Below are 12,627 nucleotides of genomic sequence, written 5' to 3'. Positions count from 1 at the left end.
GTGTATATAATATTTATTTCTCCTTTTTAAATGTAAATTTTATTGAACCAAATGTTATTTTTTTTTGTGTGTGTGGTACGGAACTTTCCATATACATATATATATACTTTCGGCTTTTGTTTTTTAACTCTAACTCTAAATTAATACATATCAGTTGTGATTTTTTAGTTGATTTTGTTTGTTAAATAGTTTTTAAAACAAAGTTTGAAACACACTACAAGAGACAGATATAAAGATCCGTTAAAATACGCAACTTACAACTCTTGTTGAATTTTTTTTTTTAATTTAATTTTTCTGTGTAAATACGACTTTGACTTTTTGTTTTGGTTTTTTATTTTTTGTTTCTAGGAAAATATATGGTAGATATATGTTTTTTTGTTTGTATGACACCATTTACTTAGCTTAACTTTTTAGAGAGGATAAAAAATAAATCAGGAAAATATCTCATCTGGCATCATTTGTTTGCGTTTATTGTGCTTATCTGTGTTTTGGGAGTGGTTCCTAGGATTAAGTGAGCATCGGAATGGGTTAAGAGCTACATCCCCAGCTCACAGCTCGGGTTCGGTTCGATCTTTTGAGGATTTGGGCATATACATAGTTCAGAGGGGAAACCTTCGGTTGTGGAAATCGATAATCCAAGCGTATAATTAAACTAAACTAATTAGTAGTGTGTTGTTTACCCAAACTGTGAGCTAAGGAACCCTTATATTTCACATTTTTACAAAATATATATAGACTTTATGCACCAGAAGTGCCACCAGAAAACCCTAAAGCTGTTGAAATCCATTGGAAATGTGTGCTTTAACTTATTTAATTTTATTATTTATTTTTTAATCTTGCTTTCTTTCATTTCAAAGGATTTTACAATCAATAGAGCTTCCCTTGACCTTCCTGAATTTCTAAGTAAGAATGGTTGTTTCTATATCGATTTATTTAGTTATTTTGATGTGTGGGTAGGGCAGACGATGATCTATTTGTTTGTTCGTTGTGTAATATACATGGCTATACATACAGAATAATGCTAATTTGCTGAACATATTTTCTGCTGGCACTAGACTTGACATATATATATATATTGAAGAAAGCAGGACAGAAATCGCTTCTGAAAAGTAACAAAACATAATTTTAAATAATTATTCATATTTTATATCTCCTAGCGCGATTTCTGTGGCTTTCCTGTTATGTTTTGTGTAATTATGTGAACGCTTTGTGGTTCTATCGACATGTTCCGGAGTGAGTGATAAAATCCCTTCCTAATCCAGATGTTTTTTCAATAATTTAGTTTATAATTTAGCAAACATTTAATACAGGCGCATGCGAGTGACGAAAAATAGAGTTTAAAACTAAGCGCATTGAAAAAGAGATGCCACAGAAAAAGCTAAAGATTTAAAAATAACTTAAAAACTTTTGTAAATAAAATATTTAAATTAATTTTCGTTCATACTTTTAAAGTCTCCCAGCAATTTCTATGGCATCTCTGTACAATTACATTTCGCTAAGGCTAGACACAGAACATTCAGCGGAACGACCTGAAGCTGATAGATATACATACATATATATAGTTATATATACAAGGGGCTATTATATTATTAAGCTAGCAATTCGTCGGGCTGCAAGTTAATAACAAATAAACACAGAGCTCTTAGGGTGAGAGGGGACACGCTAATACACAGATTTCACAAAACTGAGGGGTCTTCTAGTTAACATAGTAGCAATATTAAATAAAATAATCACAATTTGATGCTGGTTTTCGTCGCAAGTTTTTACAAAACTTGCTCTCAAAAAACTAAAACTAAGATTAGGTTTTGCGTTTTAATGCCGCTGCTGCTGTTGCATCGCCGCATCGAGCAGTCCTAGCATATGCATGCAGATCATCGAAACGATGGTCAAACTGAACACCATGGCAAACATGACGATGCACACCGGCCACCAGCATCAGTCAGTTGCTGTCTTGCGCATTATCTTTCTGGCAAAGCCAATGGCCGTATCTCAGAGAATCTCACAGCAGCGGCAATACCGCGGTCGATGTCCACTGGTAACCGCCGGCGGTGTTCCGGGTGCAAAATAGGCGTGCACCTTGATATTTGGTAGATGGTTCTGAAAAATACAATACAAAATGAATCTATTTGTTCAGTTATCCTTAAAGTTTATGCTTATACTTTAAGCTTTCTTATGGCGGTGCGGGTGATGAGCTGACAATCGAATAGCTCGATACGCTGCAGATTGTGGCAGGACACCAAATGCTCCAGCGTTCGGTCTGTGATCAATGGGCAGTTGTCCAGCTCGAGCACAGACAGAATCTCAGCGGCACAGCTGCCGGTGGTGAGGTGCCTTATGCCATCGTCCGTGATGAGCTCACAGTGGGAAAGGGTCTAAAATAAATATATATATATATATATATAAATGTATTTCTTATAAATTTTATAGAGTTAGCTTTACTAGTTTCTCCAAACTGGGACACCCGGTGGCAAGATGGGCCAGCGTTAGGTCTGTAATCTGGCTGCACTCTTCCAAATCCATTCGCTCCAGATATTTGCAGTTACGCCCCAGCGCCTGGAAGCCAATATCCGTGAAATTGCGGCAACCGGACACCTCCAAGGTGTTTAGCTGATGATTGTGCTGCGATAGCGACATGAGCGAGAGATCGGTGAGATCCGCGCATTTGGACACGCACAGTTTTTGGAGCTTGTGGCAATTTGCAGCCAATTGCCGGATCGATGAGTCGCTGATGGTCTGCAAAATTAAGCTGTAAATAATTTTCTATAAAGTATATTAAATTTATTTATACACACCTCACAGCTATGTAGATTTAGCACCATTAAATCGGGACAGTATTTGGCCAGGCACATTATGGCATTGTCATTTATCTGTTTACAACCTTTACTGCTAAATTTTCGCAGCTTGACGCAGCCGCGGGCCAGCGCTTCGACGCCATTTTCGGAGATCAAATGGCACCAGGACACGTTGATCTCCATGAGGTTCTAAGGGTATATAGCCTGGATATAGTTATGTTTCATGACTAGAAAAAAATAAACATACGGGACAGCCATCGGATAAATATTTTAAGCTGTTGTCGGTTATGTTGGAGCACGAATCCAAATTAATGGCCGTTAATTTGGAACAATATCTGCTGATGGACTGTGTGGATATATCGGTTATCTTCTTGCATTCGGACAGGTCCAAGTGTTCGATATTGTGGCAGTGATTCGCTAGAGTTCTGTATAGATATAGAGGGTTTTATTAAAAGGGTAAAAATATGGTTAGAAAGGTGGTTAGATACTCACCTCACGGACTGATCTCCCACTGACTGACAGCCACGCAGCGATAGTGACTTGAGGAATCCGCGGCATCGCTGCGATATATTCTCAATCACTGGGCCCTAATTTTGGAAGTAAAATATTATGTTTAGTACATTAATATAATATAATTATGTTTATATTATATTTAGTAAATTAAAAAAAAAATACTTTCCACAACCAAAAATCTGTTAAAATTATGCTTTATGTTATTATTATTTTACATTTTTAAACGAGATTCTGTGTTAAATGATATTGATTTCAAATCATTTTCACTTTTTATACCTCAAAATTTCAAGAACTGCAAAATTTCCCTTTCAGAACTCACCTCTATATCACGTTGAAAGTCGAATAAATTGATTTTCTGCCAGCTAGAACCATCGAGGGCCAGCACATTCCAATATTTGCATACCTGGAAAGCAGCGCAATGAAAAATTCATTAGTCCAAGAACGCATATATGGGGGGTCTACTAAGACCACTAAGACTTCGAAACTAGTATCCAGCTGAGAAGCAGAAGCAAGTTTAGTTCATTTACCTGTGCACAGCGACATAGTGACACCACATCTAGGTAGGAGAAGACGCGCAGCAGTACCTCCTTTGGCAGTTGTTTGATTAACTCATCGTCCAGTTCGGTGGCGCCCAGGAATGTTTGCTGTAACGGTAACGGAGCATACATGGCGTATAAGCGATGGCAACTGAAATGCTTTTGCAACTGAGTGATCGTTTTCTAATTGAAAATGTGATGGCTAAATAATATTATTAACTGGAATGCCTCGGCAAGTGGTGCGCCCCCGAAAAAAACAGAAATATGTATAAGAAATAGCTTTAATGAAAACCAATAGATCGAATTGAATAAATACGAGTCTGGGGAACAAAACAAACTAATTGATGGAGGGGAGGAATCTCGAAAAGACTAGAGAGCGAAAAGGAGGAGCTTGAGTTACTTTTTTTCTTGGCTTTTGGGTTAATTTGATTTGGTTTTGGTGTCTTTATGTACAGTATGCTGGTTGGATCAGGCATGATATCATATCATAAATGGTCAGCGAAGGTGGTGGCATTATGATCTTTTTAGAGGGTTTTCCCTTTTATTTTCTTACTGCCTGTTCTTCAAGCTCGAGCGTAAGGTTGCCCAGTGTCCTTTGCTGCTCCTCGGAGGAGCTCATCGAGGAACTATCGCTGCCGCTGCTGCTGCTTGTCTCCAGTGTTTTAGGATTAAGATTTGCATTTGGCAAGGGATTAATTACAGGTGTGGCACTGCCAAATGTTGCCGTACGCCAAATGCTGTTGCAAATGCCACTGATGATGTTGCTGCTGCTGTGATTATTGTTGCTGCTGCTGTTAGTGTGAACTGGATTGCTAATGCTGTAATTCCTGTTGCTGTTTATGTTGCTATTACCATTTATTTGTAAGCTCTGTTGTTGGTGATTATTATTATTATTATTATTGTTGTTGTGGTTGCTCTCACTGCAGGCTGTACTGTGCGTGCCGCTGGTACCGCTGCTGCTGCTAAAGCTGGCACTGCCACTGATACTGCTACTGCCACTCGGTGGCAACAATAGCTCAATGCTGCCACTGGCGCCGGAGCTATTGACACCGCCAACGCCACTGCCTCCTCCTCCTCCGCTGCTGCCTCCCTCACCGCCGCCGCCATTGCTGCTGCTGCTGGCAAACATGCCGCTGAATTTTATCAGTTTAGTTTATTTTATTTTTATTGTTTTTTCTGATTCAATTAACTCTTCTTTTTCCGCTGTCTCTCTGTTTTTGGCGCAAAGTGAATGCACGATTAAAATATTCACAAATTGCGTTCTTCCAAAAGCGTTGCTCCCTCACGCTTTTTTTTTTATTTATATATTTTTTTATTTTCGATTAAATCACTTTTTGCAGCAGGAACTGGTTGAATATAAAGAAAGAATATACTTGGAAAAATAGTACAACATTCGGTGGAATTTATAACGTATCTAAACAGAGGAATAGAGGGTTTCTTTTTGGGACAACCAAGGTCTTTGTGGCCTTAATTGAAATGCGCAGCCAAAACTTTAAGCTCTTTTTCGTGGGAGACGGGACCAGACACCATACACACCCCTTTAAATGAACACACACACTACTGATTGTGTTGTGGCATTCAACCTAAATGAAAAGTCATCAGTGGCAATTTAAAAAAGGCAATCGATCGAACGTGTGACGAATTTGAGGGAGCGAAGACCGCGCGAACCAGAAATAAGTGTGTATAATAAATAATAATGACAATAACACAAGATTGAATTGATAACTAAAGGGTATTGTTTACTTTTTAAAGAGGGTATAACAGAGTTTTTAACAGGGTTTGTTTTTAAGTTTAAAGATTTAATTTCTTATTATACAAAATGTTCACAATTATTAATAAAATGAAGTAATATAAATTCCAAAACTAATATAACTTATTTTTTAAAAAAGAATACAACTTTAAATTTCAATTTCCAAGCTTTTATAATCTTTAAAAATTAAAGGAAAAATATATAATAATATATGAAGAACTTAAACCTTAACATATCTCACAAACCAGGGAATAAAAGGCTCTTCACTCTACAAAAAACTATTCTTTCTTCTTTCTGAAGTGACTTTAAGTGGCATAACAATGACATGAGCAAAGATGTATTACATATCAGTTATTAAATTGTTATTTCCACAATTGTAGAACAAGAAAAACACAAAGAGAAGAAAAAACAACATGCATATGTATGAGAATCAAATACAGCTCATTGAAGGTCCAATGAATTATTGATTTGCTGGCCTGATCGCAAAACAGAAATAGGAGTTGACCATATAGAATATGGAATATATATATAGTTTTCTATTAAACTAGAGCAGGGTTGGACACTGAACTTTAAGGTCGGAGCCCGATAAGGAAAACTGATAAAAAAAACTCTTAAAGTCATAAATATTTAAAAAATAGGGGAGCTAAGATAAGAGAAAATATAAAGCTATTCATGCAGGCAAGTGTAAGTTTTGATTTGGTAATTATCGAAGTTTGAGAGTGTACAGATTTTGTATTTATAAACCTGAATCAGAAGGAATAAGAGAGTAGAGCCAAGCAAAAATTAAGATATTAATAAAATAAAATATCAGACGAGTTTTACTTTGGTAATCCTGAATTAGATTAAATAAAGGAATAAAGCTTAGGGAAATCAAAAGATTTGTAAAGGTCTGTATATTTGTTTAGGTTATTGTAATCCCAAAAACCTGACGATGTATACTTTTTCCCATTTATAACCCTAAAATCACAATTTTTCCTTCTAAAATCCTCCTCCTCTAGAACCTAGAGCAACATGCTAAATCTATTAAAAATGTAAACACAAGAAAAGAACACTCAAAGTGACCTGGTATTTCGCTTTTATCTTTCACACGTACTTTATGCAAATTCCAAGCCATGCACAGCTGAGACCTCAAAAAAGAGTGAGTTTCAATTCGCTTTAAGTGGAATGGAAGCGACAAGTGCAAGGCATTTCTCACTTTGATTGCTAGCTGCGTTTTGCATAGTTTATTATTTATTTGATCATGCAACACATGGCGTATACGTAACACTAAACAGCTGACATATAAAAGGAAAGGAGAAAGGGAAAATCAGAAGGGGGTTGGGGAAAAGCGTGTGCGTGTTGGAGGGAAAAAAGAGTAAACAAATTATAAATTCCCATATACTTTCTTGAAAGCGACCTCGAGCTTAAGGAAAAAAAAGGGGAAAATGTATACATATATCTTTGTATATATATTGAGTGAGATATATTGAGAGACAACCAATCTGTGCTGCATTTTATATAAGCCATGACCGGGTCAGGCCTTTGATAGCAGCCACTGATAGACAAGCTTTGCTCCTGCTATATATTCACCATATACACATACTATATATCATGTATATATCACAGCACATAGGCAAGGTCAGGCGCTTGAGGAAAAACTGGGTCAGCATCCGAAATTGGGTTGCACTCAATGCTATGTTTTCACTTATGAATATAGACAAGCACAGGGAAAAAACGCATAGGAGGAAAATTCATAAAGAAAACCCAATCAGCAAAACACACACGCAGCAACATAAAACAGCTGATGACACACCAGGGAAACCAGGGAAAAAACAGGCGGAAAAGTCCAAAACAAGAGCTGGAAACACTGAAAACATCACCAAAAACACATTGCAACCCAATCACACACACACACACTTTGAGATACATTTTATTTTTCCAGCTACTTGCATTACCATTTGTTTAGTTTTTTGTATTTTCAACCGAACTCCTCCTTGTTGCTGAGCTGTGACGATTAATTGCATGAGGGAAAATGGATTTTCCGTCGCCTTTTGCCTAGGAAAAACCGTGTGAAAAGTGAGGGCAAAAAAACACGCAGGAGAGCCGACGATTTTCCCGAGACACCATCGATGACAACAGAGCGCAGAATGTGAACTGAGGAACGGAGAATCGAGTATGGAGAATTCCGAGCTTGAAAAAACAGCTGAGCGAAGCTCGCTCTCTCTCTGTGTAATTTTTCCCTTTTCGGAAAATGCATCTCTCAGAGCGAAAAAGAGAGAGCAAGCATGGCATTGCACCCACAAAATCAACCAACAAAGGCAGACGACACACACAAGCAACAAAGAAAAAAAAACTGGCTAAAAAGTCTCAATGAGAGCGAGTCTGAAACACTGTTCAAACAAAAAAGAATAAACCCCAAGAACTTTAGATGCCCTTGCTGAAAAGTCACTTGAACTTTTAAGCAGGGTTAAATCGGAAAATTAACACAAAAATGCCTAGCAAAGTCTTACTTTTGTGACCAAAAGTGTCTTTGGGTTTTTACAAATTTTTAATTCTAGGTATTCGTATCGAAAATATCCTAAATTTTGAAATATCAAAATTTTAAATATTTCAAAATTCGCATTTAATGTTAAAATATTTTAGGTATTATCGAAATATATTTAAAAAATTTTATTCAATCTGATTATATTTACCAGAAAGATTATTATATCATAAAACGTAGGCGCCAAAAAAAAATGGCTAGATCAGGTCGTCTGTTATGCTTGTCAAGAATAAATAAAAATTACAAAAATATGAATTTTTAAAAATTGTATTCATTTTAAAAGGAAGTATTAAAACCTTTATCCTTATAATAAAATTATAACAATTTCTTAGCAACTGCATACATAATTAAAATTTAATTTAATTAAAAACATATCTAATTTACCATCAATTTTTTCCCACACTAAACTCCTCTCTTTTAGGGTATCCCCAATATGAACTGTAAATACCAAACTAATACATAAATCTCTCTCATTCTCATCCTCATCCCCCCAATATTGTAAATCTCTCCCCCACTTGAAAATTCCCCCATATATCTCTCTTTTGTGGTAAAATCTGCATGAGTTGCAGCAATGCAGCCAGACATTTTCACAGTGTTGCCGCCGTTGCCGTCAGCTGTTTATCGGGACAATCTGTTTACTTTCGTTTGTTATTGGCTTTCGCTCTCCAAAGGCGAAGATAAGTTAAGAACTCTTAATACCAAGTACCAAGAATGGACAATCAATAAGACGCCAAAAATAAATAAGCAAATCGGTATGTGTAATTAAAGCTTAAAGAAGAACGCAATTAAAACGAGTCATCTTTGTCATTTCCTTATTATTTTTTTATGCGCCAATTAACACAAGAGCCAGTCTGGTGCCAAAAATATAAGAATTATATCATTTTTGGTTATGAGAATAAGATTTAAGCTTATTAATTACAATTAATCAGGTATAAAGTTAAGCAGGTTTTTTTAAATGGAAAAACTTAGGGAAAAGAAATGTACATTACATTACATAAATGTAAAAAATCCATTTAGATTTTCAACATATATTCCTCTCAGTACCCTCATACAAATTGCTTAAATTTCAGCTCATTGAGCTCGCTTCTCTGTTTGCTTATTTACTTTGGCATTCATTGTGTGCACATTGCACTTGGTTGGCGAAGAATTTCCAATTTGTCAGAAGTCCTCCTCACTTCGCAACTGGTCATTATACGCTCTTGGAGGGAGCTTTAGGGGGTTAATGCTTGGGGGTGTGAATGCGCTGGGCTGTCAGCGAGTTTATTGCACTTTTGTCGCAAGACAAACATATAATTTTTTGCGTCGGAAGTGTGAGAGACCCACCATCGCCGGCCACTTACACTTTTACAAGCAAACTCCCTTCGCAAAAGGCGATGACTCCTGTGTTCAACGTCCTCGGGTGTAGATTCCTTGTTCCTGACTTCAAAGAAAGGACAAAGAACCCGCCTTTGCCATAAAACCAACGAGTGGCAAGTCTATTTGAGCTTTGGAGAAGTGAGAAGTGGAAGTAGAAGTGGCTGACTAACTGTCTGGATGGCCAAATAATCAAAAGAGCAATACAGCAGGTCTGGAGTTTTTAAGAAATTAAAGGGAAAAGCGCTATTAACTTGAGCTAATTAAATTCTGTCAGTTTCAGGCTTGGAATCTTTAATTCAGGGATTATTTAAGCTTGCTTACAATTTAAAATACCAATTGAAGTGGGAAAGTCAAAACCGAATAGCTCTTGAACCTTCAAGCCAAGCTGTCCTAGCTCTATTACTTTATATTAAAATTTACCTAAAACTTCTTGGTATTTATAATTCTTAAATGATTTTGCATAGTTAAGCTTAACCTTAAGTGCAAGTAAAATATTGTTCAAGGGCTTTGCTTATAAATTAATCAGCATAATTTATTGCTTATTTTCTGAGATAACTTATCTGTAAATTCCAAAACCTCTTGAGACTTCAGACTTCTACAGATAAAAGCCCAATGAAGCAAATACTAAATCTGTATACGTATGTACTTATAGTAAGCAATCGGAATCGAGCCATATAACCATATATAAATTCTCATATGGAAGAAAGCATTCAAAGATTTTTTAAATGAAAACTTCAGAAGAACTAAAGAAATTTGATAAAATAATTATCTTAAGGATCAGCATATTTAATCTACATTATATATTATATTATATTTTTTAAATATCCTTTATACGTATAAAAAGGGTTACTTTATTAGTAAGTATTTTGTAGAAGAATGAGGGAAAACACCATAGATCAGACTATTCCAGAGGAGGCAACCTGCTATAAAAATGTTAAAATTCCTTAGATAAACCTCATTAAACTAAGAAGTTTAATTTTTAAAAATCAAATACGATGTCAAGACACTCGAGAAGAAACCAGAAAACATTTAGACCATCAGATAAATTTCTAAAAAAGTATTTCACCCTATCTTAAAATGTTTTTCCATTTTAAATCCAAATAAATACATTTTCAAACTTCCCGAAATATTCTTAAAGTAAAAACCCCAACATTCTTAATTACTTACATCGAATCGATGATGATTGCGTCCAGAATTGGTCATTTTACGCGTGGATAATGCTTATATATCCAGAAATGCAGCAGCAGCTCCCGAGTTCCAGCTCCCCCGCCTCTGATGCTTTCCCTTTCGCTCTCGATGGCGTTCTTGCGCTGCTCCCACACTCGCCGCCGTTCGTTGTTCTTTGTTGTTTTGCCCCCACACACAACCGCCGCTCTCTTTGTGCGCTCCGCAAATGCGTGTGTGTGTGAGCAGGAAATTATGCGTCGTGCTATTGTTGTTCTTCTTCCTCTTGCCTCGTTCGTTCTTGTTGTTGCTTTTGCTGCTGCTGGTAGTTCTTTGTTCTGATTGCGTTGTAATTGTTGATTGCACTTGGTTCTTGTTTTTGTTTTAAGTAGAGAGAGTAATGGTAATCGGCGCGTTTATTAGTATTGGTGCCTTGCCTACATCACGAGAGATTTACTTTACCATTAAACTGCATATCAATGCAGCTCCCCCGTTTGGCAATATAAAAACAACAAAAGGCTGCAACTCAATTCGCTGCGTAATGCGTAAATAGGTTTTTCCCGTTCTTGCATCTTTTTCGTTCCGTTTGCTTTTTTTTTCTATAGCTGACACTATTTCCCTATGCCGAGCTTCGCCTGCGAGTTTTCTTTTAGCTCCGTTTTTTATGTAATTGCGATTTTCGCCGTGGAAATAGTATATTGCAAAATATTGCACCGACGAAAAGAGAGAGCACAAAAACACAAAAAAACTAAGCGTGACCGTATGGAAGTAAGCAAAAAAATACCATAAATATCGGGGAAAACAGCCGTTAGACTTAGTGAGGCGAGACTGGGATGCTGAGCTGAACTTATAAAATTAATTAAATAAAACGTGATTTCAGGGGGATTACACAGTTCAAAAATGGCTTAAAATATGTTATTTATAATTTATTGGAAATAGTTCCAGAACTGGTTCCATCACTGACACTTATTCCAACGATCTGGCAGCCCCGTCAGCTGTTGATGTTATAATTTCCGCACGCCGGATTTCGTGTTTTGCCTGCTAAATTTCTCTTTAAAATTAACTAAAGCGGCTTCAACTAAAAACAAAATGTGGCCAATAGTTATGGCTCTTCTTAGGCGTAATGCCGTCTACATCACTCTACCCATAGCCGGCGTGGTTGGCTTCATTGGCTATAATTTGGAGAGTTTGTTATCGGACAAGTACACACCATACAGCCGTGAGTTTTTTTGGAGAGCCCCAAAAACTAACTATCAAGAAATAACTGGTTTTCTTGTAATTCCCCTTTCCACCATGGCAGCCTCCATTCAGGAAATGCGCGCTAAGCGTTTGACCGAAGAATCTTTGAACTCGAATGCCGCCAATGTAGAGAAGTTATGGCTCAGCAGTCCTGTGCTCGAACGCAATCTCTCGCCCTCGCTGCAGCCGAAGAACTGAACGTTATCTTTATAACCTACAAATGTGTGATACCGAAAATAGACAAAGTTGTTATCAATAAAAAAGGATGTAAAAAAAAGTACTTGGAACTTTTAAGTTACATCCCTTGCGGGGATCGAACCCGCGACCTTTGGATTAGAAGTCCAACGCGCTATCCTCTGCGCCAAAGGGACAGGTGGTGGACGCCTCGCCAATGACTCATACAAGCCAAGGGGAGTTTTGGCAGCTGCAAAATGTATAAAACACTTTCACGCATCTTTATTTAATTAACGAGTACAACAACTTATCCATTGATCTGTCATTAAAGTGTTTAGAACAGCTTTTGTTCTTGCTTTAGAACTTTTGGGTGCTCAACTGCTACTTGGGCGATGCGAAACTCATAGCCTCGGTGGCGCAGTTGGCAGCGCGTAAGTCTCATAATCTTAAGGTCGTGAGTTCGAGCCTCACCCGGGGCATGTACATTTTTTTCCTGTTTTTTTGTTCTTTAATTAGAAAAGGTTTTTTTTTCGTATTATTATTTTATTTTACCTAATTAGTTTATCTTTTTAAATTATATTA

General features: G+C 36.9%; 2 protein-coding genes and 2 non-coding genes across 7 annotated transcripts; 2 read left to right on the top strand and 2 right to left on the bottom strand.

The window, feature by feature from the left end:
- Window positions 1–234: 234 nt before the first annotated feature.
- LOC108073129 (F-box/LRR-repeat protein 20) lies at window positions 235–11,492 on the bottom strand. Of its 4 annotated transcripts, XM_070283985.1 has the most exons (11): window positions 11,095–11,492; window positions 10,636–11,004; window positions 4,395–5,187; window positions 3,833–3,949; window positions 3,625–3,708; window positions 3,285–3,379; window positions 3,040–3,217; window positions 2,793–2,981; window positions 2,440–2,733; window positions 2,160–2,372; window positions 235–2,097 (listed from the first exon to the last, which is right to left on the bottom strand). In XM_070283985.1, exons 3-11 carry the CDS (start codon window positions 4,968–4,970, stop codon window positions 1,990–1,992), a joined length of 1,854 nt encoding a protein of 617 aa, XP_070140086.1. In that variant the 5' UTR covers window positions 4,971–5,187; window positions 10,636–11,004; window positions 11,095–11,492; the 3' UTR covers window positions 235–1,989. The 4 variants fall into 4 exon arrangements, with proteins under 4 accessions (XP_070140086.1, XP_041632919.1, XP_017020118.1 ...); XM_041776985.2 differs by having other exon boundaries at window positions 10,636–11,492; XM_017164629.3 differs by lacking the exon at window positions 4,395–5,187 and having other exon boundaries at window positions 11,095–11,450.
- A 120-nt stretch (window positions 11,493–11,612) lies between these two features.
- Window positions 11,613–12,151, top strand: LOC108073085 (small integral membrane protein 12-A). The gene is made up of 2 exons (XM_017164552.3): window positions 11,613–11,851; window positions 11,933–12,151. Exons 1-2 carry the CDS (start codon window positions 11,722–11,724, stop codon window positions 12,067–12,069), a joined length of 267 nt encoding a protein of 88 aa, XP_017020041.1. The 5' UTR covers window positions 11,613–11,721; the 3' UTR covers window positions 12,070–12,151.
- Window positions 12,152–12,169: 18 nt separating this feature from the next.
- Window positions 12,170–12,242, bottom strand: TRNAR-UCU (transfer RNA arginine (anticodon UCU)). Its single transcript has one exon. It is a non-coding gene; the product is annotated as a tRNA-Arg (tRNA).
- A 209-nt stretch (window positions 12,243–12,451) lies between these two features.
- TRNAM-CAU (transfer RNA methionine (anticodon CAU)) lies at window positions 12,452–12,524 on the top strand. Its single transcript has one exon. It is a non-coding gene; the product is annotated as a tRNA-Met (tRNA).
- Window positions 12,525–12,627: the final 103 nt, after the last annotated feature.

Source organism: Drosophila kikkawai, chromosome 2R, assembly GCF_030179895.1.
Source record: "Drosophila kikkawai strain 14028-0561.14 chromosome 2R, DkikHiC1v2, whole genome shotgun sequence".
Classification (NCBI taxonomy): Eukaryota; Metazoa; Arthropoda; class Insecta; order Diptera; family Drosophilidae; genus Drosophila; species Drosophila kikkawai.
The sequence above is the reverse complement of the archived record's forward strand: the minus strand, read 5'-3'. Positions and strand labels throughout refer to the sequence as shown.